The 27,019-nt window shown below is 35.6% G+C and overlaps 1 protein-coding gene across 3 annotated transcripts in view; it reads right to left on the bottom strand.

The window, feature by feature from the left end:
* LOC103521527 (protein pangolin, isoforms A/H/I/S-like) overlaps positions 1-27,019 on the bottom strand; it is a 98,107-nt gene that overhangs the window by 48,600 nt on the left and 22,488 nt on the right. Inside the window, exon 3 of one of the 3 annotated variants that reach the window (XM_008486640.2) lies at positions 24,313-24,485. The exons of the other annotated variants lie outside the window; for them this stretch is intronic. Coding sequence (XP_008484862.2) covers positions 24,400-24,485 — 86 coding nt within the window. The 3' untranslated portion in view covers positions 24,313-24,399. Of the gene's footprint in view, positions 1-24,312; positions 24,486-27,019 lie in introns of those variants that run through there. 3 annotated transcript variants of the gene reach the window in all.

The raw sequence follows: 27,019 nt of genomic DNA, 5'->3' as shown, positions 1-27,019 counted from the left end.
AGAGAGAGAGAGGGAGAGATTATGAAGATAATCAAGACTTGGACAAGGGTCTGTAGGTATATCTGTTCCAATGTATGACTGCATTTTGTACTGAATAAAGTAATGTATTGTACTTTTGCTTTTGAACCACCAGGAAATGTACCTAGACTAGACAAGACTACCAACAAAGGCCCAAGTGAAAGAAGAAACTTCAGAAAGTACCTATTAGTTCTCTAAAATCACCCTGACCAGCAGTTTTAACCTGATTTAATACAATAATAATATTCAGGATCTCTAATAAACAAGAAACCGCCGACAATACTGATTGTTACATAAAACAAATAACCGAGTTCTGATTGTTAAATGCAAACAACTTGATAAAAACGTGTACTATATTTATATTATAAGACAACCATTAGTTATAGGTAGGTATCACAAACAGCTATAAGAATTGCTCACACATCCATCATGTCAAATCTAGAAGAAATTTCTCAAAGACCAAGAAACATCGATAACTGTTTTCAACAATGGTGAAACAATATGAGAACAACAGAGCCACACACAACTACCATACTATACTGTTATAGGTAGGTATCACAAACAGCTATAAGAATTGCTCACACATCCATCATGTCAAATCTAGAAGAAATTTCTCAAAGACCAAGAAACGTCGATAACTGTTTTCAACAATGGTGAAACAATATGAGAACAACAGAGCCACACACAACTACCATACTATACTCAATACTATTATTGAAAATAAAAATACCAAGCTCGTTAGCATTATGAATGGAAACAAAGAAAGTTAATTAAATTTACTAATCAGAGAAATAGATCGTCCTAATGAACAGCTAATTGTTGTAAAAGCATAATTCACATCCAGGAGAACGCTACAAATATTTGTTCAAGCATTTCCTATGGAATCAGAGTTTATCAATGAATAAACAAACTCCAAGACGCGTTAAGTTTATGTTGCTAACACTAACATTAACATTAATTGAACATAAAAATAATGATGAAGCTGATCAGAATATAGCAAGCATACTATTTAATACAAAATTTATGACTCCTGTATTCCTGTTGTGTTCTGACAAATATTTGTTCAAGCATTTCCTATGGAATCAGAGTTTATCAATGAATAAACAAACTCCAAGACGCGTTAAGTTTATGTTGCTAACATTAACATTAATTGAACATAAAAATAATGATGAAGCTGATCAGAATATAGCAAGCATACTATTTAATACAAAATTTATGACTCCTGTATTCCTGTTGTGTTCTGATACTCGTATGATGAGCAGAATATTATAATGGTCTTCATTAGAAACAACAAGTGCATGAGTGTTGAGAATATGCCAGCAAAGTCTATTTTATATGTAGGTAATAGTTCCTTTCTATCACAGTCTACTTTATGTCTACTACGTTCCTTTCTAACAGAGGTAGGGCGATTCAACAATGTATAATGTAGATAGTAATTACTTCGATGCTGCGGTATTTTACAGTTCTCATTTAATTTATCAAGCTGGAATGTATTATTATTATTCATAATTTTCCAGCAATAAGATTCCACTACTTTCATGTTCCTGGTAAAAAGACCTTTAATTTGATATATAGGTCGACCAGGTTTGGATAAGTCCTTCTATGGGGACAGACCTACAGACCAGACCGAAGCGAATACAATAGCCCGTCCCTTATACCTTTTTTTTTTAATACTATCGTAATAATAAAGGAAGGACGGGCTTAAAAAAAGGTAGGTGGCTAATTCTGACGATGATCAATGATATGTATTCATAGTATTTTACTGAATTTAGGAGGCGTCACTTGATATTTGATCCGATTAGAATGGCAATCTTCAGGTCCAGGTGACCAAATGACATTCATAACTACTTGAGATAAAACCCATGACACCGAGTTCAAATACTTCCAACATACTTTGATAGGAATGAATTGCAGGAAGATAATCTCACTTGGTGACCACTATACGAACTTGTCTCTGATAAAAATCCAACAGACTTGCTCTCTCAAAAGATGAAACACTAGCAGCTTCATTTCATACATAGCCACTTTGAATATTTCCATTTCAAATGTGTGAATAAGAAAGAGCCGATGCACGTAACGTAAGCATCAAGGCAGTTGGCATCGAGTTAATCCTAGTTGCATTTAATTGAAATAGAAACATATACGCATATACCCCAAGAATATTGTCTTGTGATCATGATGAATCGTGCACGATGGTTTTAGGTTCTCAACAAAAGGAAACGGCACCGTTGGTAGCCTGAATTTAGACCTCTCTGGATGTTTTATCTTCCATTAGGTTCATGGCAAACTTCAATACATTCAAAGTAGCCATACCTACTCCTCCTCTATTTCAGACGTTAAATTGACGAAAAATTAATCAATCAAAGTAATATAACCGTGCCATGACCAAAAGAGCTACGAAAAAATGAACCACTCTAATTTTACTTGGGAAATAGAATTTCCCACGACACTCTTCCATTAGGTTCATGGCAAACTTCAATACATTCAAAGTAGCCATACCTACTCCTCCTCTATTTCAGACGTTAAATTGACGAAAAAATAATCAATCAAAGTAATATAACCGTGCCATGACCAAAAGAGCTACGAAAACATGAACCACTCTAATTTTACTTGGGAAATAGAATTTCCCACGACAAAATGTATGGGTTTCACAGCATACGGGTACGTGTATAATAAAGACATCAAAAACAAGAAGGCAAAGTGATTCACTGGAATATTACCCAGGATAAACATAATATCATGTGTAATATGTGTGGTAAATTGGTGAACAATAACCAAAGCAATGAAGTTGCTGTATCATATTATATGAGTACTTGAACCTGAGACACATCTTACACCAAACACCTTTCTTCCATTTTTGAAAACTCCTGCCAATATACGTGAACACTAAATCCATTAGAGCATTTGGATTTGGAACTGAATTTAAAATTAGATTCCCATGGTCAGGACTTACATTCTTATAGCAGAAATGCTATAAGAATGGCAAAACATTCAGAATACGCAGACTCTACACTATACGTTTTTAATGCGCTTCTCCCATGTCTTCAATTTATCAAAGTGCCTTTACCTTGTGTCCTTGTGTGTGTGTGCTTTTTTCCTGCGTCTTTGTTCAAACCTTTTCTCTCGTGTTTTCAGAATGCACATCCTACATATGAATCACGGCACGTATGCATCTATGCATATAAAATACTCGTACTCTTACAAAGACTTCTTTTCAATGGAAATCTCCAGCTTTTCTCATAGACGTTTCACACAGCTTGTGAACTTGAATTGGAAGCTAGGATGTAGCAACTTATTTGACATTGTCTTCTCTCGCTCAGGCGGGCTTGACAATTAATTAGAAAGCTAGACGTCAAGTTTGCTGCGGTTGGGTTTTATAAACATACGCCGCCGTACGTAAAATGTTTCAAAAGGATGTTGAAGAATGCCAAATTTCAAACCTACATAGGTGGGCAACAATACAACAGTTGAAATGAACTTCCTTGCATCCTATCCTTTTTAAAACATTTATCTACTATAAAAGCTCGAAAAGAAAATACCTCATTGTCCTTTTAGATGAGAAACGTAATAAAGAGAACATTTTGGATATGGTTGGCCATAGTGACCACAAACTTTTCAGAAAACTATTTGAAGTAGAGGTCCCTAGACTCCCTAGCTCTTTTGGGGTCTGATGTTTGTTTCACTCGGAAAGTCGGAACCTGCTTATTTAACACTTAGTACAGAACGTAGTACACGGACTACTCAGATGCCGTTTAAAATTATCCCCAAAATCCCAGAACTTGATGTTCACAAGATGAATACTCTTACTACAGCAAAACCAACGCGAATTTCATCCTCATTTACATCCATAGCAGATTATAATGTGCTTCTTAATTGTCCTTAAATTAATAAGAAGCTTACGTTATAAATGATCAAGTAAAAAGAAAAACAACATTTCAGACAGGTTTATAATACGAATAAAATAAACTCAAGCATCAGACTGAAGACTACCTCAGGTTAGAACGGAAGTGGTTCAGTGGAAAGAAAAGAAATTAACCTCAATGAACTTGAGAATGTGTTATATATGAATATGAATATACCTACTGAGGAACATCGGCTCCGTATGTGTTACACATCATCAATTATCATAGAGGAATAAAACACACCAAATTAGTACGTGAAACAAGACTGCATAGAAACTTGGACTATGAAATCATTGGAGGAAATACATACATTGGAGGAAATACATACACTGATGTTGATATTCAGGTCGAAACAACTTCTCCCCATATAAGCGAGAAAGTTTTAGATAACACTTCAGTCGATCATTTAAGACCGGTTTTAGTGTCACCTATGTTAAGCTACGCCGAGCAAGGCCAAAAAATGGATGGGTGACTTCTACATTATATTGGTAGTTATTGGGAAACATTAAAAGGAATAAAGGGAGAACGGGCTCCAGTCTTGATTTTGAATCATTACATGAAAGTAGAATCAAATCAATAATAATAATAAAGTAAATATTAAGCAAATTAGGTAGGGACGTAGGTACTGATTTTCTTTAACCACGATCGAATAAACTACGGGCTAAAAAATTTCCGGAGGGACGGGCCCAGCTTGTTTAGTATTGATATACATAAATGAACTAAATAATTATATTATTTCTCGTTTGGTGCGAGTCTTGGACTCAGTACTTATTGAGTTGCTGATTTATGCCAAACAGGTCTAAGCGCCACTTGAGTACCATTTCGCGTCACACTACAAGGTAAATAGAAGTAGTTTCATCTATAAGAAGAAACTAGTTTCCATGACTATGTATGTACATTGTACACAGGAGGAACACACTTTACATCAAAGAGATGCGGAGGACAGAGAAAGAGCCTCAAAAGATATGTGATATGACCAACAGTTTTTTGACAGCGTAATAACTTTTGGATTTATGAATGCGGGTTCCAAGTTCTCAACTACCATTAACCATTGGAGAGTCAGTGAGTTCTTGTATTACAAAACGGTTTACAATATGGAAGGCTTCCAAATATTCTGAACAGGTGATTTGTTTGAGTTTGGGCATTCTGAGATCTCTGAGTATATCTGTGCAGGTATCAGGTATTCTTGTATTGAATGTTTATTTATAGGGTAGTGGCGACTGGTTCGTTGTTAAATTCAATGTGAACTCGGATGTTCAGATATAGCGCAAACAAATAAACAAAGTCAGTGTTGCAGTGCTTTTAGTGGAGGACCTTAGGTTTATACAGAATAATCAGCAAGAGACAGATCAGACTGAAAATTTCGTCTGTAATCATTATTTCCACGTTGTCCGCCACTAGGAGACAGACTCTACACTATACGTTTTTAATGCGCTTCTCCCATGTCTTCAATTTATCAAAGTGCCTTTACCTTGTGTCCTCTAATCATCACTAATATTTCTGTTCTTTAGTATCATCAATCATGAGGCTACTGAATATAATGCTCATCCTAGTATCATGGGCTATTAGTCGGTGTTATACTCCAGTCCAGTGTAATCTCTAATGTTTGTTATGAATCGCCTCAGATTATCTTCAATAATCCCCGCTTTATCTTCTTGTGATGCTTGGAGCAAGTTCTCCTGATGCTAGTTAACTCTTCTATTGTAACCTCTTGAAGGCATTCTCTATTAAAAAAAATAGTACCTACCTAATGATTCAAATTTGGAAGAGCTGATGGCAACTACTTTAGAGTATCAGAAGATCCCCCCCCCAATCTTGGGTTGCAATTTTATTCAAAGTCGATAGCGCCAAAATTTGTCAGCACATTATGATTTGTGATATATCCCCTTGCAAGTTCTTCTATTCGTGAATAATATGTATTTTCAGATCTAGACAAGATAAAAGCTTCTAGTTTAGATCTGCCCGAGGCATAACTTGGACAACAATACCAGATGAAATCCATCATAATCAGACCAGATCTAAAGTGACCCGGCCTGCAAGGCAAGGTAAGGTGCCTTCTTGGATCCCAAGATTCCCAGGCCCGCGCACTAAGAACAACCATCTTGGTTTTGGTAGTAATCAGACTTTTCAGTCTGATCTGTCTCTTGCTGATTATTCTGTATAAACCTAAGGTCCTCCACTAAAAGCACTGCAACACTGACTTTGTTTATTTCTTGTTTGCGTTATATCTGAACATCCGAGTTCACATTGAATCTAACAACGAACCCGTCCGTCGCCACTACCCTATAAATAAACATTCAATACAAGAATACCTGATACCTGCACAGATATACTCAGAGATTTCAGAATGCCCAAACTCAAACAAATCACCTGTTCAGAATATTTGGAAGCCTTCCATATTGTAAACCGTTTTGTTATACAAGAACTCACTGACTCTCCATGTAATCAGACTGAAGATGTGCTTGTTATAAAATTATAAATCCTCGTAACATCACAATAATAATTTGTACATGAAGTTGACTTAAAAACTAGAAAATGACTTTAGGGTTTATAACACTGGAACTATTTAGCACCAAACATAGGTGTCATTGGGTGAAGAAAAGAGAAGTTTCAATAGAGATCAGTGAAACTGGATACGAGACATTAGAGCTGCAATGGTTAATGGTAGTTGAGAACTTGGAACCCGCATTCATAAATCCAAAAGTTATTACGCTGTCAAAAAACTGTTGGTCATATCACATATCTTTTGAACTTTTCCCCATGCGTCCTGTGACTTACTATAAAATTCATGTTTTCATCTCTACCATATATTTTACACCGAATATGCGGAGAAGTTTAGTTTCGACCTGAATATCAACATCAGTGTATTTCCTCCAATGATCCTAGTCCAAGTTTCTATGCAGTCTTGTTTCACGTACTAATTTGGTGTGTTTTGTTCCTCTATGATAATTAATGATGTGTAACACATACGGAGCCGATGTTCCTCAGTAGGTATATTCATAATTTCATATATAACACATTCTCAAGTTCATTGAGGTTAATATCACATATCTTTTGAACTTTTCCCCATGCGTCCTGTGACTTACTATAAAATTCATGTTTTCATCTCTACCATGTATTTTACACCGAGAAGTTTAGTTTCGACCTGAATATCAACATCAGTGTATTTCCTTCAATGATCCTAGTCCAAGTTTCTATGCAGTCTTGTTTCACGTACTAATTTGGTGTGTTTTATTCCTCTATGATAATTAATGATGTGTAACACATACGGAGCTGATGTTCCTCAGTAGGTATATTCATATATAACACATTCTCAAGTTCATTGAGGTTAATTTCTTTCCACTGAACCACTTCCGTTTTAACCTGAGGTAGTCTTCAGTCTGATGCTTGAGTTTATTTTATTCGTATTATAAACCTGTCTGAAATGTTGTTTTTCTTTTTACTTGATCATTTATAACGTAAGCTTCTTATTAATTTAAAGACAATTAAGAAGCACAATAATCTGTTATGGATGTAAATGAGGATGAAATTCGCGTTGGTTTTGCTGTAGAAGTAAGAGTATTCCTACTGTAAACATCAAGTTCTGGGATTTTGGGGATAATTTTAAACGGCATCTGAGTAGTCCGTGTACTACGTTCTGTACCAAGCAGGTTCCGAGTGAAACAAACATCAGACCCCAAAAGAGCCAGGGAGTCTAGGGACCTCTACTTCAAATAGTTTTCTGAAAAGTTTGTGGTCACTATGGCCAACCATATCCAAAATGTTCTCTTTATTACGTTTCTCATCTAAAAGGACAATGAGGTATTTTCTTTTCGAGCTTTTATAGTAGATAAATGTTTTAAAAAGGATAGGATGCAAGGAAGTTCATTTCAACTGTTGTATTGTTGCCCACCTATGTAGGTTTGAAATTTGGCATTCTTCAACATCCTTTTGAAACATTTTACGTACGGCGGCGTATGTTTATAAAACCCAACCGCAGCAAACTTGACGTCTAGCTTTCTAATTAATTGTCAAGCCCGCCTGAGCGAGAGAAGACAATGTCAAATAAGTTGCTACATCCTAGCTTCCAATTCAAGTTCACAAGCTGTGTGAAACGTAGAGAGAAGACAATGTCAAATAAGTTGCTACATCCTAGCTTCCAATTCAAGTTCACAAGCTGTGTGAAACGTCTATGAGAAAAGCTGGAGATTTCCATTGAAAAGAAGTCTTTGTAAGAGTACGAGTATTTTATATGCATAGATGCATACGTGCCGTGATTCATATGTAGGATGTGCATTCTGAAAACACGAGAGAAAAGGTTTGAACAAAGACGCAGGAAAAAAGTAGATGTTCAGAACCACTTTAACCATATGATGAGTATTGTTATTATCCGCAGTCTGAGCACGCTAATCTTACACAACAGAACATTCCCAATGTTGAACAATCCAATTCAGAGAATACTTGACAACGCGCAACCTCTATAACAGGTGTGCACAAACTGCGGCCCGGGAACTCCTTTTGTGCGGCCCGCGAGCTCATTTCGATTGTCAAGGAAAAATCAAGAAAAAAATATTTTAAAAATGTGAAAAAAAATAATAATAAATAAATAAATACAATAATAATAAAAATGTGTTAAAAGGATTTTCATTATTATTTTTCTGAAAGGTTGTAGAACAAAATTTTCAAAAAATTTGCCTGTGGCGCTCTTCTTTATTTTGCTAATTTTAGTGTACAGAATGTGTACAGTACAGTGTACAGTAGTAATGTACAGAAAAAAATTGCGGTGCTATTTACCTACTTTTGATTCTGAACGGGGGGAGGGTACCCCCGTACCCCCCCTCAAGATTAGATGAATGCGGCCCGCGGCCAACAATTTAAGGTCCAATGCGGCCCGCGGCCACCTTGAGTTTGTGCACCCCTGCTCTATAAGTTCATGTGGAGAGTGACATATTATGACCAGAGTCCTTATATAAAATATCACTATGGCCACACTAATAACTTCTTTTTTTGGTTCACTTTTATTTGGGTTTTAAGTACCACGGGGTTTGGTTTCTCGTTTAAGAAGGTCCAAAATAAATATACTTGACGCGGTTAAGGCTCGACCACCCGCATGCACCTCAAGGAACTCGGTATGTGTGCGACTGGAATATGTAATGCCAGTTTTACTAATTCGTTTAATATGATGAGGTATCGTTTATTTCTTCGTATGAGTGTGGTGGTGTTTTCGTCTTTGGATCCTCCTAGTGGCGGACAACGTGGAAATAATGATTAGGTGCCGTGATTCATATGTAGGATGTGCATTCTGAAAACACGAGAGAAAAGGTTTGAACAAAGACGCAGGAAAAAAGCACAAAATACTCAAGTGTTTATTCTTAATCATATTTTCAAGCAGAAACAACAACTTGGAGTTGAAATTCAACCCGTAGCTAAAGTGTTGGAAGGGTTGACTACTTCATCTGTTTTAGAAAGAGGATCCTTCAAAGTTTCTGTCCTGATAAATACCTGCAGGTGACAGGGTCAGTATTGACTTAAATTCAGTGGGCACCTCACAATAAATTGAATCCAACTTTGTAATTAAATTAGCTTTGTTCACCAGACCATTACATCATTCTTCAGACCAGTATAATAAACTCTAAAAGAAAATAATGTTTTATTATGTATGATATCTTGAGACCATCCACCTTTTTGTTACATGAACACTTATTTCTCTCGAAGATGCCATTTCCGATTCACCTCTTGTCCAGATAAGTACACATTTTAAAAGCAAAGAATTACCCTTTTTTCCGCAGCGCCCAGTCAGCAGCTCAGATGTATAATAATGATATTTTGGCATTTAAATTTTTCTCCTAGATCAGACCCATATTTCCGGCTTAGAGAAGGATAACAAGCTCTAAATTTACTCGAGCAAATTTAACAAAAATATGTGGCACATGCCTCCGTTGAGTAGCCATATCATCCGAAAACTGACAATAGAACCTTTGAACTAACAAACTCAACCTAACAAACAGAATAAAACCATCTAACTAGGTAATCATAACAAAGAACTATAACAATGCTCTAATTTTTCCTTTGTAAGAATTCCCGCTATAGGTAAAAGATTTAGATAATTAAATTTAAGATTAAGTCTATTAAAGTTAGACAATTTCGTTGTGTCACTCTATTTTGTAACCCCTCTTCTCGGTTTACTAATCTGAATAAACAGATTAATGGAAAAAGAATGACACAATGGAAAATGAGTACAAGATGTTTGTGTTGACCCTAATTCAAACAAAGTCCTTCAGCGAAAATATTGAAATAATGAGAGCTCCGTGGTGTACGAAAGAAAAAAATGATTTCCTCACCCCTTGTAACGTGTACATACTTTACATAAAAAATCCGAGATAGCCATATTTTGGTTTAAGTTAGAAACAAAAAATCATTCTTCTGGTAACTGGAAAGCTCAATAAAATAAGAATAATCATGAAGACTTGAAAAAAGGTTAAATTATAGCTATACCTACTCTAAAGTTGCAACTATGCTCCAAACTGGATGCAAAATAGAAAGCAAAAGAGTATGAAAATTTAACTTTTGTCACTCAAATATTAGCCCTCCTGAACTTGGAAGTTCAGATTGGAAGCCTCTGACACATCAATTAGTTCACCTATTTTATTATAATTATGACACATAATATAAACCCACCTCTTTCATACTATTATCCTTCTATTTTTCCAGAAATATGGAAACCGTATTTTCATTCCATACAGCTGCTCTTCTTGTTAAGACCTTAGTCCCTGAGATCGCACAAAATCACTCAAATTTATGAATAATGCTATAATTGAAATCAATTTCGATCAGTGTCAAATTGGTCACGCATAGAAAGTTTGGTTTTTAGTGTGAGGTACTTAGGTAAATACATAGGTAATACCTACTAGATTCTTGATAAATCCTCGAAAGTTATAGGTAGTATCTACAGCAGGGGTTCTTAACCTTTTAGAATTGGCGGACCACTATTGATAAACCAAAAATCTCGCGGACCACTTGAGATTATGCAATCAATTGTACATTGTACACGCTATGTGACAATGGGTATGTATTAGAGGACCTATATCTACCTCTCGCGGACCACCTGAAACCTTCTCGCGGACCACTAGTGGTCCACGGACCATAGGTTAAGAATGGCTGTTCTATGGGGACAGACACTATACCTTTGATCTAATATATAAAAATGAATGTGTGTGTGTGATGGGTTTGTGTGTGTGGTGTGATGGATGTGTGATGTGTGTGTGTGTGATGGATAGGTTTGTGTTTGTAATGGGTGGGTGTGGTGGTGTGTGTGGTGGTCCCGTACAAAGGACGGTTCAACCACTAGTTAGCAATAATAAAGGAAGGACGGACTAAAAATAGGTATTAGGCTTACGAGTATCTTTGGCAAAATACCCATTATGGGTCTAATTTCTCTGAGGTAATACACAGGTACTGGAAAATTGTCAATTGTCAGCTCTTCAATACTCCACATTATGGGTCTAATTTCTCTGAGGTAATACACAGGTACTGGAAAATTGTCAATTGTCAGCTCTTCAATACTCCATTTTTTTTTTTTTTCTAATAGTGTTCATTCAGTACAGGCGCAGTAAGATCTTTTTGTACATATAAGTATTTCTTATGTGTCCACACTTAGGTAATATGTTGAGTAGAAATACATAGGTCTATGATTCCCAATGTGTATTGTTTCTCTTTAAAACTGGGTTTAAAATTTCTTGACAAGACCATCAACAAATTTCAATAAACATTATTTTCAAACTGAGAATAGGTAACAAACTCTCGTAGGTATACAACCACAGATTTTGTTTCTCAAAAACAAAACCAATTCTTCTGGTCCAATCTATACAGAAAATATAAAACCAAACAAACAAATCTAATTAACAGAAGAGATAAAAGTAAAAGAAAAGAACACACAACCAACATGGATCTTGTACATGAGTTTTGAACATATCTCACAGTCTATGGCCCTCGATATGTAAAACAGATAGGTAGATAGAAAAGGGTACGCCCGTTCACTGTGTTAATAAATAAATAAATTTATGACTTGACTTGGATTCGAACCACCAAGCTTCATATCAAAAGTCCTCCGTGCTAACCACTACACTACTGAGGTGGGTGCAATTCTCTAGATGAGTCACAACCATCAAGATGTTGAAATCAGGAATACTAAGAGCAGAAAAGAACAGAACGCAAAGATAATCTTAATCCTAATTGAATTCTTCGAAAATCTGTACGTCAAAAAATCTGAAACCTCTGACTGTCTAATTTAGAAATGTATGACCCGGCCGGGACCCAGGTCTTGAGTTGTTGGGATCATTAAAATCATCGCATGACTCGGCACAAACGACCCAAAGTTCAAGAAGTTATTAACGAAGATTATGTAGAAGATTTGTGAAGAACAAAGCTCCGAGTTGAAAGAGAATTGGGAACCTGAACCAGCATCTGAGCACAGGTACAAAGAACATCAAGTACAACTGACCACAGCACATCTTCAATGACAAGACTAAAACAAGATTGATTAGAAATTATTATTTATTGGTATCAATGCTACGAAATTACGAATACGAATTCGTTTTCCCGTGAAAAATAATGTAATAAAATAAGCTTAAACATCTAACTGTATAAAAACCAAAAGAAAAGGCAAGATTAAAACTGAAGCTATGACGTACTGACTGTATGCTTCTCTATCGTGAATCTAATGTGCTCAATGACAAGACTAAAACAAGATTGATTAGAAATTATTATTTATTGGTATCAATGCTACGAAATTACGAATACGAATTCGTTTTCCCATGAAAAATAATGTAATAAAATAAGCTTAAACATCTGAAGCTATGACATACTGACTGTATGCTTCTCTATCGTGAATCTAATGTGAATCTCACGTGCACACAAGTGCATATTGTGCATTCTTATCATTGTAACCCCTTATCTGAGAACATGTACATTTACATTCTCCGGGCTTGATTTGACCGCATTAACGCCGCATTGTTTGAATAGTTCTTTTCGGATATATTTTTAGAGTGAAGTAGGTACAATGATTTTACACTTGATGTGTGCTATGTGTTCAATTTACAACAAATCAGCAACAGCTTTGTTTAGCACGGAGCGGTCATCATTCAATTTCAAGTTTTTGTTTTAGCAAGGTTCAGGCCCAGGACTTGTGAGTACTTGTTATCATTGGACATCCTATGAAGAGACTCAAATATCTAAAGATAAGTTTTTGTTTTAGCAAGGTTCAGGCCCAGGACTTGTGAGTACTTGTTATCATTGGACATCCTATGAAGAGACTCAAATATCTAAAGGTAGGACGACATAAGAAGATACTGAGAGAAGTATCATCATAGACAAGATATAAACAGGAATCAGTGAATCTCAAAGCTTTGTCCTATTAAACTTGAGAATACCTAAATTATTTTATCTAGGACAGGTTCAATATAGCGTTCTCCCATCCAGCTACCAGGCTACCATAAACTTCAAACAACTGGACTCGTGTTGTTAAGAATTTATGACAAAAACATTTGATTCAAAATTAATGAATGGGAACCATGAATAATAATGAGTTTTTTTTTTATACAATCATAGAAAAAATAGACCTATAAACTTTAGAGCGAGCGCATTACAATATATCGGTTAAAGCCCATGAACGGGCAAATCACCTGTGTTGATAAATCTTTCTCCTCTCATTATCTTTATGTAAATATCTCAAGTCCTAAATAATACCAACAATTCATAGTGGAACATTATTTTATTCAATAATAAATAGTAAAGAACTGAAACCTATCGAACAAACATTGGATTTAGAATACTTGTTCTCTATTAGGGAATAGATGATGTTCAAAAATGATCCTACTTACCTATCGATTGAAATCAAAAGCAACCAAGGAGGATTGGAAAATAAAATGCTATGAGCAGGAATCATATTTCTAATCATTTGAATGAAATCATGGAAAGAAAAAAAGAAGTCTCTCAAATCTTTACGAGTGACATTGGCTGTGATAATGAGGACTAACTATTTTGAAGAAGTTAACAAAATAGTTGAGTTTATAATGTGTGTGCGAAATAAGAAGGACACCCCAGTCCTCTAATGGAAAGTATCGAGGACACAAGCACAAACTTAAATAAACTGCTTGAAGTAACAAAAAGCCGAATGCGGGCATTATTTAGTGTTCTTCAGCAAATATCGCGTAATAAATTAATGATTCTAACAGAGCAAAACTTAATAATGGAAGGGGTCCTCTGTACCAAATAGTGAAGTGTAAATACTTTAGAAAAGTAAAAGGAAAGAAAAGCTATGAAAATAGCAAGAATAGAAAACGGTTCCCAAATATCCCTAGGTACCTCCTTGCAAAGGCAGAGGTTAGATTTTATACTCCCCCCCTCCCAGTGTACCTATCTGTGTAATAATGTGATTGTATGATATCATGCGTGGCATATGAGACTATTCATTTTCACAGCTATTTTGGACTTAAACTTAAAACCAATAATAAATCTTACACAAGTTGAAACTTTATTTTTCTGAAATGCAAATAGTGAAGTGTAAATACTTTAGAAAAGTAAAAGGAAAGAAAAGCTATGAAAATAGCAAGAATAGAAAACGGTTCCCAAATATCCTTACCTCCTTGCAACGGCAGGGTTTAGATTTTATACTCCCCCCTCCCAGTGTACCTATCTCTGTAATAATGTGATTGTATGATATCATGCGTGGCATATGAGACTATTCGTTTTCACAGCTATTTTGGACTTAAACTTAAAACCAATAATAAATCTTACACAAGTTGAAACTTTATTTTTCTGAAATATTTGTAGCTATAGCTATAGCTAATAATGGGACAAGAAATTAAAATAAAATGACATTCTAACCATATACAAGCACATAAATTTGGAAATTATTTCGATAAATTATATTCTACTATTTGGGAAAACAATATTGGTTAGAAGCCTTGGTTAACATTCATAGGTGGTCTTACTGGTCCTGCCTGAACCCCGTCATAACTAAAAACCAAAAAGCAATAAAAATCTATTTAACGACGACGAATGACTGTTTTCTGAAGACGAAAATGAATCCAGACCAAAAATAATAGTAGGTACCTACTTACCATTTAAACCTGATCAGTCTCCGGAGCACTATCTGAATACTATCTCGGTCCTTTATTTCCTCATAATTAAGAAATTCCTCGCTAATGATAATAATAATTAATATATTATTAGATTCATTGACGTTAAAGTACAATTTACTATATCTACTACAGACTTTTTCTTAATCTGACTTCTAGTGGGAAAATAAATAAATGGAGGAGAGACGAAATTTTCATCTCTTCATAAAACATAGTGAGATCAGGCATGTACAAATAAATCCACCATACCCCCTACCCATCTAACATGCCAGGTTACACTAGGAGAATCCAAAGACGAAAACACCACCACACTCATACGAAGAAATAAACGATACCTCATCATATTAAACGAATTAGTAAAACTGGCATTACATATTCCAGTCGCACACATACCGAGTTCCTTGAGGTGCATGCGGGTGGTCGAGCCTTAACCGCGTCAAGTATATTTATTTTGGACCTTCTTAAACGAGAAACCAAACCCCGTGGTACTTAAAACCCAAATAAAAGTGAACCAAAAAAAGAAGTTATTAGTGTGGCCATAGTGATATTTTATATAAGGACTCTGGTCATAATATGTCACTCTCCACATGAACTTATAGAGCAGGGGTGCACAAACTCAAGGTGGCCGCGGGCCGCATTGGACCTTAAATTGTTGGCCGCGGGCCGCATTCATCTAATCTTGAGGGGGGGTACGGGGGTACCCTCCCCCCGTTCAGAATCAAAAGTAGGTAAATAGCACCGCAATTTTTTTCTGTACATTACTACTGTACACTGTACTGTACACATTCTGTACACTAAAATTAGCAAAATAAAGAAGAGCGCCACAGGCAAATTTTTTGAAAATTTTGTTCTACAACCTTTCAGAAAAATAATAATGAAAATCCTTTTAACACATTTTTATTATTATTGTATTTATTTATTTATTATTATTTTTTTTCACATTTTTAAAATATTTTTTTCTTGATTTTTCCTTGACAATCGAAATGAGCTCGCGGGCCGCACAAAAGGAGTTCCCGGGCCGCAGTTTGTGCACACCTGTTATAGAGGTTGCGCGTTGTCAAGTATTCTCTGAATTGGATTGTTCAACATTGGGAATGTTCTGTTGTGTAAGATTAGCGTGCTCAGACTGCGGATAATAACAATACTCATCATATGGTTAAAGTGGTTCTGAACATCTAAATATCTGCCTTTAGCTTTCAAAACTATAAATGGAAAGCAATCGCTTTAGTGCACAGACATGGTTCTCAATATAGTTTCCATGTTTCCAAACTTCATCGTCCAAGAGGAAACACTCATAAAAATAAAGACAATAAAAAAATCTACACCATAAACATGATATACGCCCATGATACTAGGATGAGCATTATATTCAGTAGCCTCATGATTGATGATACTAAAGAACAGAAATATTAGTGATGATTAGTGTGCCCATGATACTAGGATGAGCATTATATTCAGTAGCCTCATGATTGATGATACTAAAGAACAGAAATATTAGTGATGATTAGTGTCCCCTCCTGACTCCAACCATTTCCTACACCGAGGAAACCAGTAGAAAATAAATTTCTGCACAAGACACAAATGGTAAATAGTCTTGATATAGCTCAGGTACACTTCATCGTCCAAGAGGAAACACTCATAAAAATAAAGACAATAAAAAAATCTACACCATAAACATGATATACGTAGAGTCGGCTCAGGTATATGGTTAGTCCCTTAGTTGGTTACAGAAAGGGGAGAGAAAGAAAAGTTGGGAAATCCAAGTTCAGAGATATCGCATGTTATCCTGGCTTTGATTAAATATTAACAGATCTCAAAGAAGGTGGCAAAGAATGTCTCAGGCTTAGACATAAACCTTGCTAACATTACACTCAAGAGTTATTTATGGTTATTAATTATTACATATGTATGTACTTGTGAACCTATTATTTATGCGTCTATCTTTTCTGGTAAAATGAAATGCACGAAATATATCTACACCAATATGAAAGATCCATGATATGTACATAGGTATTCGTATAAAGTACTAGATATAATATAAACTTTAATGTTATGCACTCCTCTTCCATGTCGGAAGCATTTGTTCTCAAATGTGGAAATGTAAGAACCAAGTGTAAGCATTACAAGCGTTCTTTTTATCCGGGACCTACTCTTTGTATAAATAACAAAGTGCTGATTTACAACAGAAATAATTGGTTTAGCATAACTTTTTGTACCATTATGTTAATTAAAATAATGAACTAAGTGTACGTTAGGACTATGTTCAATGTTCCATCAGAACTGAGAGGACTTTACCTATGTTTCGCATCATTAGTACAATTTAGAATTGGAAGATGTTTTAGACACAAGTGTGTTGTTACCCATTCATAAACCATACACATGGAATTTTTTCTATGGAATAATGGTTATGGCAATGACACAAATATTCCTAATTTTTCGACCGTTTTAAAAAGAGAATTTTCAGTCATAAAGCAGCAAAATAAACAAGTAGCTATGTGAATAGTACTCGTATAGTAGTATGTGCATATCATGATCTCTTCACATCTCATCCTTGACAGTATACATCCTGTGACGTCACAACATGACAACACAGTACCATATGAACACAATTCAATGTTCCATCATATCAAACATCTGCAGCAGTAGTATATGTAGAGAGTAGCAGAGAGGTAATTCATAGAGAACTTGCTTTGTAGAGACTGCAGAACAAATCAAATGTGTATAAACAAATGGTCATATTCTTATCTATTCAATTTTCAATAATGGCACATGGTTTTCAACAAAAGATATTTTTAAGAATCCCTAAAATGTCATTAAAAAGTAACTAGACACAATACAGAAATATGTAAGCGGTAAGCAGTAGATTCTACATAGAATGCAAAACGCAATTTTAATCAAGTTAAATTTTGTCCTCCCATAGACACGAGAAAAACTCGATGGATCAGATAACAAAAGAGTCCTTGGTGGAAACTCAAGCCTCAAAGTCCAACCAACTAGAAGTAGAAGAATGCAAGTGATTCCCCTGCCTGCCCTATGAGCGCAGCATATCATTTTGAATTGAACTGCCTCGGGGCAAATGAACAAAACAAAAATCCTAAATGGACATTGAATTGAAGTACCATCCATCCAGTAAGAAAACCAGCCCATCAGTCAAGACTTCAAGTTCAGACACAGGGCTCCCATAGACACGAGAAAAACTCGATGGATCAGATAACAAAAGAGTCCTTGGTGGAAACTCAAGCCTCAAAGTCCAACCAACTAGAAGAATGCAAGTGATTCCCCTGCCTGCCCTATGAGCGCAGCATATCATTTTGAATCGAACTGCCTCGGGGCAAATGAACAAAACAAAAATCCTAAATGGACATTGAATTGAAGTACCATCCATCCAGTAAGAAAACCAGCCCATCAGTCAAGACTTCAAGTTCAGACACAGGGTGCTTCGGAAATCAAGGTACTTGACTTACATTCCCGCGTTAAATTAGAAGACACAGGGTGCTTCGGAAATCAAGGTACTTGACTTACATTCCAGCGTTAAATTAGATAGGACACTACTTGTGGAACTGTAAGTAATATCAAATAGAAAGTAAAATCAGGCCTATAGGATTGATGATTGTATATTATCAAAAGATTAAAACAATATTGATCAACTATTGCAAAGGTTTCCGCTTTCCCCCTCACTAAGAGCTTCCATAAGGTGTGATGAATTGATGAATTTCATTTACTTTTTTCCCAAAATCTCTGCATGAATGTTAAGTCCCGGAATTGTTGGAATAAACGCGGCGAAGCTGAGGAGGTTTCACTATTTCCCAGTCTTACTGTTCACGGTTCATTTGAAGCAACTTTTTCTATTATTGATTTTAAATTGATTCTTCTCAGACTAGCTCGTCTACGTAGCGTAACTAGTTTCTGTGGATAATCCTCTTCTATTTAGATCTTGTAGTTTATATCTGTTTAATATTCAATTAAAATTGAAGAGAGGTACACTGTGGTACGTAGGATGTTCACGTATTAACATGAGTTCGAGAAAGACGTTTGCTACATTTTATGATCTTGTTCACAATGGATGCTGCGTCAGGCTGAACAAGGGTGACGGGTGTTCAAATCTGGAGATGTTGGGATCCAACAAGGACATAACTATTCAAGTTCAAGTATTCACCTATGTATGTCCCATACATGAACCCAGTATAAAAAATAAATTGAAAATTGAATTAAAATGAGATACAAGTACCTATACGATAAACATGAGTTCGATTCCCATTAGAGATGAGGTCTTCACATCACGATGAAAGTGGAACATGCAATGACAAAATGGAAAATAAATAACCAAAACCATACCCTAACCTTCACCTATCTAGATTCAGAGGTCTTCCACGCTACTAATTTATAGAACTTCGGGTGAGTTTAGGTCTTGGTGGCTCCAACACCACCACAATGATCTCATCAGGGGACCTATAGGACTATACAATCAGGGGATGGAGGTATAATCACAGATTCTAATCAAATGGGTGCAAACATGATGCAATCTATTCCTGTAATGACACTTCTGAGGAGAGACAAACAGAATACATCTAGGTATTATGTTCTCTTCTAATGCTTATCATACGAACCATACAGGTGACTTCTTATCGAAATACATACCTACTTATGGCCATCATGACCATTGATCAAAATTCTTCCCTGGCAACAAATCTGAGTGGGGATATCCAAAGTTGGTATGTGCCCGAAGAACGAGAATTTTAGAAACCCACCCCTCCTATACCTATGTACTTATGATCGGGCCTGGTAGAGGTTTATTAGAAGATAGTAATTATGTATCTTAATAAAGTAATAAATACTTGACAGTTAATGTAATGCCTATTACATCATTAGTGGAATATTAGTTACTATGATGTATGTACCTACCAAGTACAACCTCAAATGAAAATATACAAGTAGATGATGGAAAGTAATAAACTATTCGCTTATTACTTCACTATGTAAGTATGTCTGATTTCAACTAGAAGCAGACCAGAATGTTTTCTTATCATCTTGGAATAAAATTAGTTGAAAATTGATTAGTTTTGCAAGTTTTTTTGCAGCGGAAACGGAAGCTCACGCATAAAACTGGCTACTCAGTAGAAAAGAAAAGTGTACTCAGCCCACATGCTTATGTCATACCGTCCTATATGTAGGTAATGTGTTGAGCTAAGGAGAAAAACAATAGGCCAACCTGTATGTGTGTGTGAATTCAAATTTCAAGCCATTGATATTTTGATATGCAATACCTATTGTACATTAAACAACTACATGTTCAAAACCCACTAGTCCAGGCAGGGCTTGATTTTTACGTTTCTCAAAATTTCTACCACAGTCAGCAAACTATGATTTATTGTTAATTTTATAAAAACACTATCGATATTGAGTTTTTGACGTGTTTCTTTGATCTTGATTTCATATGAACAGGGCGGTAGATTTGTATGGCACGTTGCAGTACCTAATGGGACCTTTCTCAGAAGTTTTTCTTCATTTAATTCATTTATAGCCACTTGATAGCATTTTCGTAGAATCATAGGTTATCCCAACTACATGAACTACATTCTCAAAAGATTAAAACAATATTGATCAACTATTGCAAAGGTTTCCGCTTTCCCCCTCACTAAGAGCTTCCATAAGGTGTGATGAATTGATGAATTTCATTTACTTTTTTCCCAAAATCTCTGCATGAATGTTAAGTCCCGGAATTGTTGGAATAAACGCGGCGAAGCTGAGGAGGTTTCACTATTTCCCAGTCTTACTGTTCACGGTTCATTTGAAGCAACTTTTTCTATTATTGATTTTAAATTGATTCTTCTCAGACTAGCTCGTCTACGTAGCGTAACTAGTTTCTGTGGATAATCCTCTTCTATTTAGATCTTGTAGTTTATATCTGTTTAATATTCAATTAAAATTGAAGAGAGGTACACTGTGGTACGTAGGATGTTCACGTATTAACATGAGTTCGATTCCCATTAGAGATGAGGTCTTCACATCACGATGAAAGTGGAACATGCAATGACAAAATGGAAAATAAATAACCAAAGCCATACCCTAACCTTCACCTATCTAGATTCAGAGGTCTTCCACACTACTCATTTCTAGAACTTCGGGTGAGTTTAGGTCTTGGTGGCTCCAACACCACCACAATGATCTCATCAGGGAACCTATAGGGACTATACAACCAGGGGATGGAGGTATAATATAATCACAGATTTTAATCAAATGGGTGCAAACATGATGCAATCTATTCCTGTAATGTCACTTCTGAGGAGAGACAAACAGAATACATCTGGGTATTATGTTCTCTTCTAATGCTTATCATACGGACCATACAGGTGACTTCTTATCGAAATACATACCTACTTATGGCAATCCCGCCATTGTTTGTTTTGTGTTTCAGAACTGTCAAAATCGTCAATATGTTAAGCAACGGTGAGGAGAGCAAGTCACCCGATTTTATCACTACAATTTACAAGAAGCAGCCCCGGCAACTACAACAGTTAACTTCCATGAAGAGGCTCTCGCTGAGGTAGTAGGTACATACGTTGTGAAGAAAATGAATAATTAAGAGAAAAGAAAGGAATAGAGGAGTGCTTCATAAAATATATGAGCGAACTTCACGGGTTTTTAAAGAGGAATCATTCTTATCAGGAAGATCAGAGAAGTGTGCCCAAACGCCAAGATGATCTGGTTTTTGGTCAATAGTATTTTTATTCTTTCAAATTCTAGTATTTCAATGTTTTATTCATCCATTCACTATTAATTATTTATTAATATTTCATAGTTTCATAGTTTGATACCTACACAAATTGAAACTGAAGCTTCATGAAATGATTCGAATTTTCAACCAAATTTGTCCAAGTTGAAAAAAATGACTCCAATAATCTCAAGTAATTTCAATTTGCTTTTAAAAGAATTTCACAGAGTTTGTCTTGGCGTAGCACTTTCTTCTCCCGGTTGGTTTCCAGTCCCCCGGCCTGACTGCCTGTACACCGAACATCATTAACTAACTTGATTAATACTAGAAGACATATTTTGTGGTCTTCAAGTCTCTTAAGATAAACGACCTTGGTGTTACCAATGAACTGACATGCCACATTCTAAGTCTAAGCTCTTCACTCAGACCTCAACTCCAAGTCATTGCTTGGTGCTCGCTGCTAGTGCTTCTTCAACTCTTGGTCTCGTATTTTGCTTTTTATTACTTCGATCCGATTAGAATGGCAATCTTCAGGTCCAGGTGACCAAATGACATTCATAACTACTTGAGATAAAACCCATGACACCGAGTTCAAAAATACTTCCAACATACTTTGATAGGAATGAATTGCAGGAAGATAATCTCACTTGGTGACCACTATACGAACTTGTCTCTGATAAAAATCCAACAGACTTGCTCTCTCAAAAGATGAAACACTAGCAGCTTCATTTCATACATCGCCACTTTGAATATTTCCATTTCAAATGTGTGAGTTTTGGAAGAAATCTGGATGATACAGACACTGGACTAGACATTTGGATCATGCAGAGATATCTGCATTTCCTTACAGCCAGAAAATAGACTTTGAAGAGTAAGAGCACTTTATCCATAGAGAAAGAGAAACTGAAAGATGTTCAATTGTTCATGTAGCAGTAATTAAAGAAACCTTTGTTGTTCTATCAACCCAAAGAATCAAGAATATCAAGATTCAATTTATTTTATCACTACAATTTACAAGAAGCAGCCCCGGCAACTACAACAGTTAACTTCCATGAAGAGGCTCTCGCTGAGGTAGTAGGTACACGCGACAGGGAAAGTAGCCGTTTTCAGGTAGTTGTAGAGGGACAACTACAAATGATGGAAGAAAACGGATTGCGTGTGTGTGTTGGGGTTCTATACTATATTATGGGGTTTGTCCCATAATATATCGTATTTCAACAAATTTCCTGTTGATTATTTTGATTGAATTATGTTTGCTTTGTTATCCGTCTTGTTTCTCTATGGTTCATTACTCCTCGAGAATCTCAATACTTTGAGACTTTACTATACCTCACTTCCTGATTTCATGTGGACATTGTGGACTTGTGCTAAATGGAGGAGCCTTTACTTGCTATTTTGGTGAAAGAAAAAATCAAGTGAAAATATAATTGATTTCATCGATTAAATTTGGAAACCTCGACTGAGTTTACGAGTCATTAGAACTAGTTAATATTATGATAGACATTTTGTTTGAATAAAATTAAACACATAAGCTCTGTTGAGTTTTGTTTTATTCTAAAGCAAAACCTGTTTCTTTTTGTAAAGAAATAAAATTTTCAGTTTTGTGTGTTGTTGTCAGTTTGTTTTTTTATTACCAAATTAAAGATTCTTAAAGTCTTTAGGTAAAGATACAGAATATCTTATATTTTATTAATAGCTCTATTAAAAATCAATTACTATTTATTTATATATGCACATTATAGTGATACGTACGTAATTGTTCAAGGTTGTTAACATAAATAATAAAACTTTCAGATGTGTTTGGAGATGTTAATGTAGTTTTGATTGAACAAGAGTTCATTATTTGGAATTTCCTCTGTTGGAACAATAAAGATAAGAGTTATGACTTTGAAATTGTGTGTTGCTGTCATTTGATTATTATTAAATCATTTTAATGAAGCGAAAACCACGGGAAACCTGAATGATCAATTAACAATCATTGAGTTAATGATTGAGTTTTAGAATAAGTTGCTACTGGTAAGTATTAGGTACGTAACAATCAATTTCATGGAAATTTTGAAGAAGCTGGGCATATTTTGGTGTCTCAACACTAGCTCTAGACTCCCTAGAATTGTGATTTTCGCAAAGCAAGTTTGTCCTTTTTCCTCTTGTCCAGAGCTTTTACATTACAACTATCAACCGCTCAGACAGGGTAGACACCTACTCGGTACAAAATAAACCCAAAATAAGAGAAAATTAAATAAAAAGGAGTTTCAAAACAACCAAATCAAACCACCACAAAAAAAACTGTTGAATATTAAATTAAATCTAATCTATGGACTTCACAAACCCTACTAGAAAAAAAGGAAAAAATAATAATTATGTTTTAAAAGACTTCTTTCCTCCCCTCTGATATTTATTGTATTTTTTTAGAAATCACATAAATCTGTTGGATTTTGCAACCGGAGAAATGACATTTAGCCCAAATGCATGGAGCCCCACTGAACGTTAAGGGTCACTCCTAGGAGGAATAGGTACCTAATTACCTACAAGAGGATCAGTTTTGATGACTGATTCATTCAACGGCAATTTTACACAAGGAATGTGTGGAACATTAAATGATTTTATTGCTCTAACACTAGGGAATTTCAAGAGACAACTCATGTTGATTTCATATGGTCGCATACAGATAGTAGTACTTCTGGAAAATAAAACTGAAGAAGGCGTAGACTTCTGATGACTTACCGAATACAGGGCATACATTCGGGTACATATTTTCATTTGAAGCGCACCCATCATTAATCGATATATTTACCTATTTTAAACCAACTTTAACCATTTATTTTTATTTATTGTTAAAATTCGACTCGAGACAAAATTAGGCCTATGTAATTCCTGTCCATGCGACTCACGTCAGTGTAGAATGTTCCAAATTTGGCGCTCACCTGAGATACACGTCCCTTAGAGTTAACCTTCTTCCTATTTGCTAAGTACTCGTATGTACTTATTCAAAAAAAAATCATATTCGGCTCAGCATCCCCCTAAAGTCCTCCAAGACATACATACGGGTACATGTTTTCATTTGAAGCGCACCCATCATTAATCGATATATTTACCTATTTTAAACCAACTTTAACCATTTATTTATATTTATTGTTAAAATTCGACTCGAGACAAAAACATTCCTAAAAATGCGCTGTTTGAAAATATTTACCCATATATAGGACCTATGTAGCTATTAAATTCCAGCTCGTATGTATGTGTATGTGCACACAGGTATAAGTAAACATTTTCTTCTGACTGAAGTGACACAAGCAATCATTCCCAACGGACCTCCACTGTGTGTGTTTGACTCGTTTATTTGATTTGTCAACTCATAACCAATAGGCTATTATATTCCTCACATATCTAGCCTGCATGTTAGTGAAAGTGATAATTAATAGCTAGGTTCTTACTTGTCTTGTTATTTAGCGGAATTGGTCACATTCATATCTTGCCATTTTTTGACGTCTGTCATAGTTTGTTGCACTCTGGAACTTATTCAATAATAGATTGGGTTGTTTTCGTCGTAGGTATGTTGCACACATCTAGCAGGCAAGTTACAAGGAAGAGGTTTGAAAGCAAGGCACCAAATTGTTTACTTTGAAGGGTATCACTTGGTTTGTCCTGTAAAGTCATTCTGGAGATGTTTTCAGAGGAAGAATCATTTTGTCCTTCAAATTTACTAATTGAGCTCTATGCTTCATTGTTTAGGACCCTAGGTCAGGTCTCGTGAGGAATCATCACGTCTGGCAGAAAATCCTATTCCAGTTTTGTTCTAGGCGCAGAGGTTCAAGCCAATCCCATGGCATAAGCTATGAGTAATAATAACAGTGGTTCACAAAGCTATGGTTCCATTGTTTCAAAGTCATTTCTCACCTCTTCCTAATTGGGCGTAGAGATGACGACTATGGCACAGGATGTTGGGAAATGTTTGAAACAGTCACAGAGGACGCTTCATAGGACTCTCTGGTGTTAAATGTGAGTTTAAACGAGAAAAATAGATATGAAAAGCCTTGCTTAGAATACAAGGTCCTCCTATAATATAAATATCATATCAGATAAGGGACTGAAAGTCACTCCAAGTTCACCAGTTCTTAGAATCATAGGTTCATCTCAAACACTATGTTTACAAAATTATAAACTGTTCATAATATTATTATCTTCGAACAATGATCCCCTTATGACGTGTAAAATCTTGCAATACAACTCTCGGTCAACAGCACCCTATACCGCAGATTCGGCCAAGTTCCACAACTTCATGGACGCCGTGTTGTCATAAAAGTAAATCATCTCAAAAGTGAATTTCTCCCAGCATCTCATATCTCATCCATCATGAACTTATAGCTATACCAAAGTACCAAAGCCAGCCTGGCCAGGAAAGACAATTGTAAACTGAAAACTCCATCTTCTCACCTTGAACAGATTTAAATTTATAATTATATCTTTGACAATGTGGTGTGAATTTCTCCCAGCATCTCATATCTCATCCATCATGAACTTATAGCTATACCAAAGTACCAAAGCCAGCCTGGCCAGGAAAGACAATAATTGTAAACTGAAAACTCCATCTTCTCACCTTGAACAGATTTAAATTTATAATTATATCTTTGACAATGTGGTGATAATATAATAATCATATTAGATAGGTATTAGCCCGACAGTCATAACAACAATAGGTATACTGGGTGATGATGGTCTATATTAAAGAATATTTACAAAAGTCACTCAATTACGGATCCCCTCAAAAACTCAAATGTGAATAAAAGGAGTGATACCTACAGTATATCAGAAAATTAAGGCTTTCCTTGTGTCTGCTGAAATTAAACTCAACCTTCTCTTCTTGATTTCAAATTGCAAAGTGTTCCAACTAGAAATTTAAGATCACCCTGTACATAACCATCATCATTATCATTATCATCACAATCAAGATGGTAAGAGCACAGATACTTGGTGATAATATAATAATCATATTAGATAGGTATTAGCCCGACAGTCATAACAACAATAGGTATACTGGGTGATGATGGTCTATATTAAAGAATATTTACAAAAGTCACTCAATTACGGATCCCCTCAAAAACTCAAATGTGAATAAAAGGAGTGATACCTACAGTATATCAGAAAATTAAGCCTTTCCTTGTGTCTGCTGAAATTAAACTCAACCTTCTCTTCTTGATTTCAAATTGCAAAGTGTTCCAACTAGAAGTTTAAGATCACCCTGTACATAACCATCATCATTATCATTATCA

Source organism: Diaphorina citri, unplaced genomic scaffold (assembly GCF_000475195.1).
Source record: "Diaphorina citri unplaced genomic scaffold, Diaci psyllid genome assembly version 1.1 scaffold75, whole genome shotgun sequence".
NCBI lineage: Eukaryota > Metazoa > Arthropoda > Insecta > Hemiptera > Psyllidae > Diaphorina > Diaphorina citri.
This window is presented reverse-complemented; position numbering and strand designations above follow the sequence as displayed.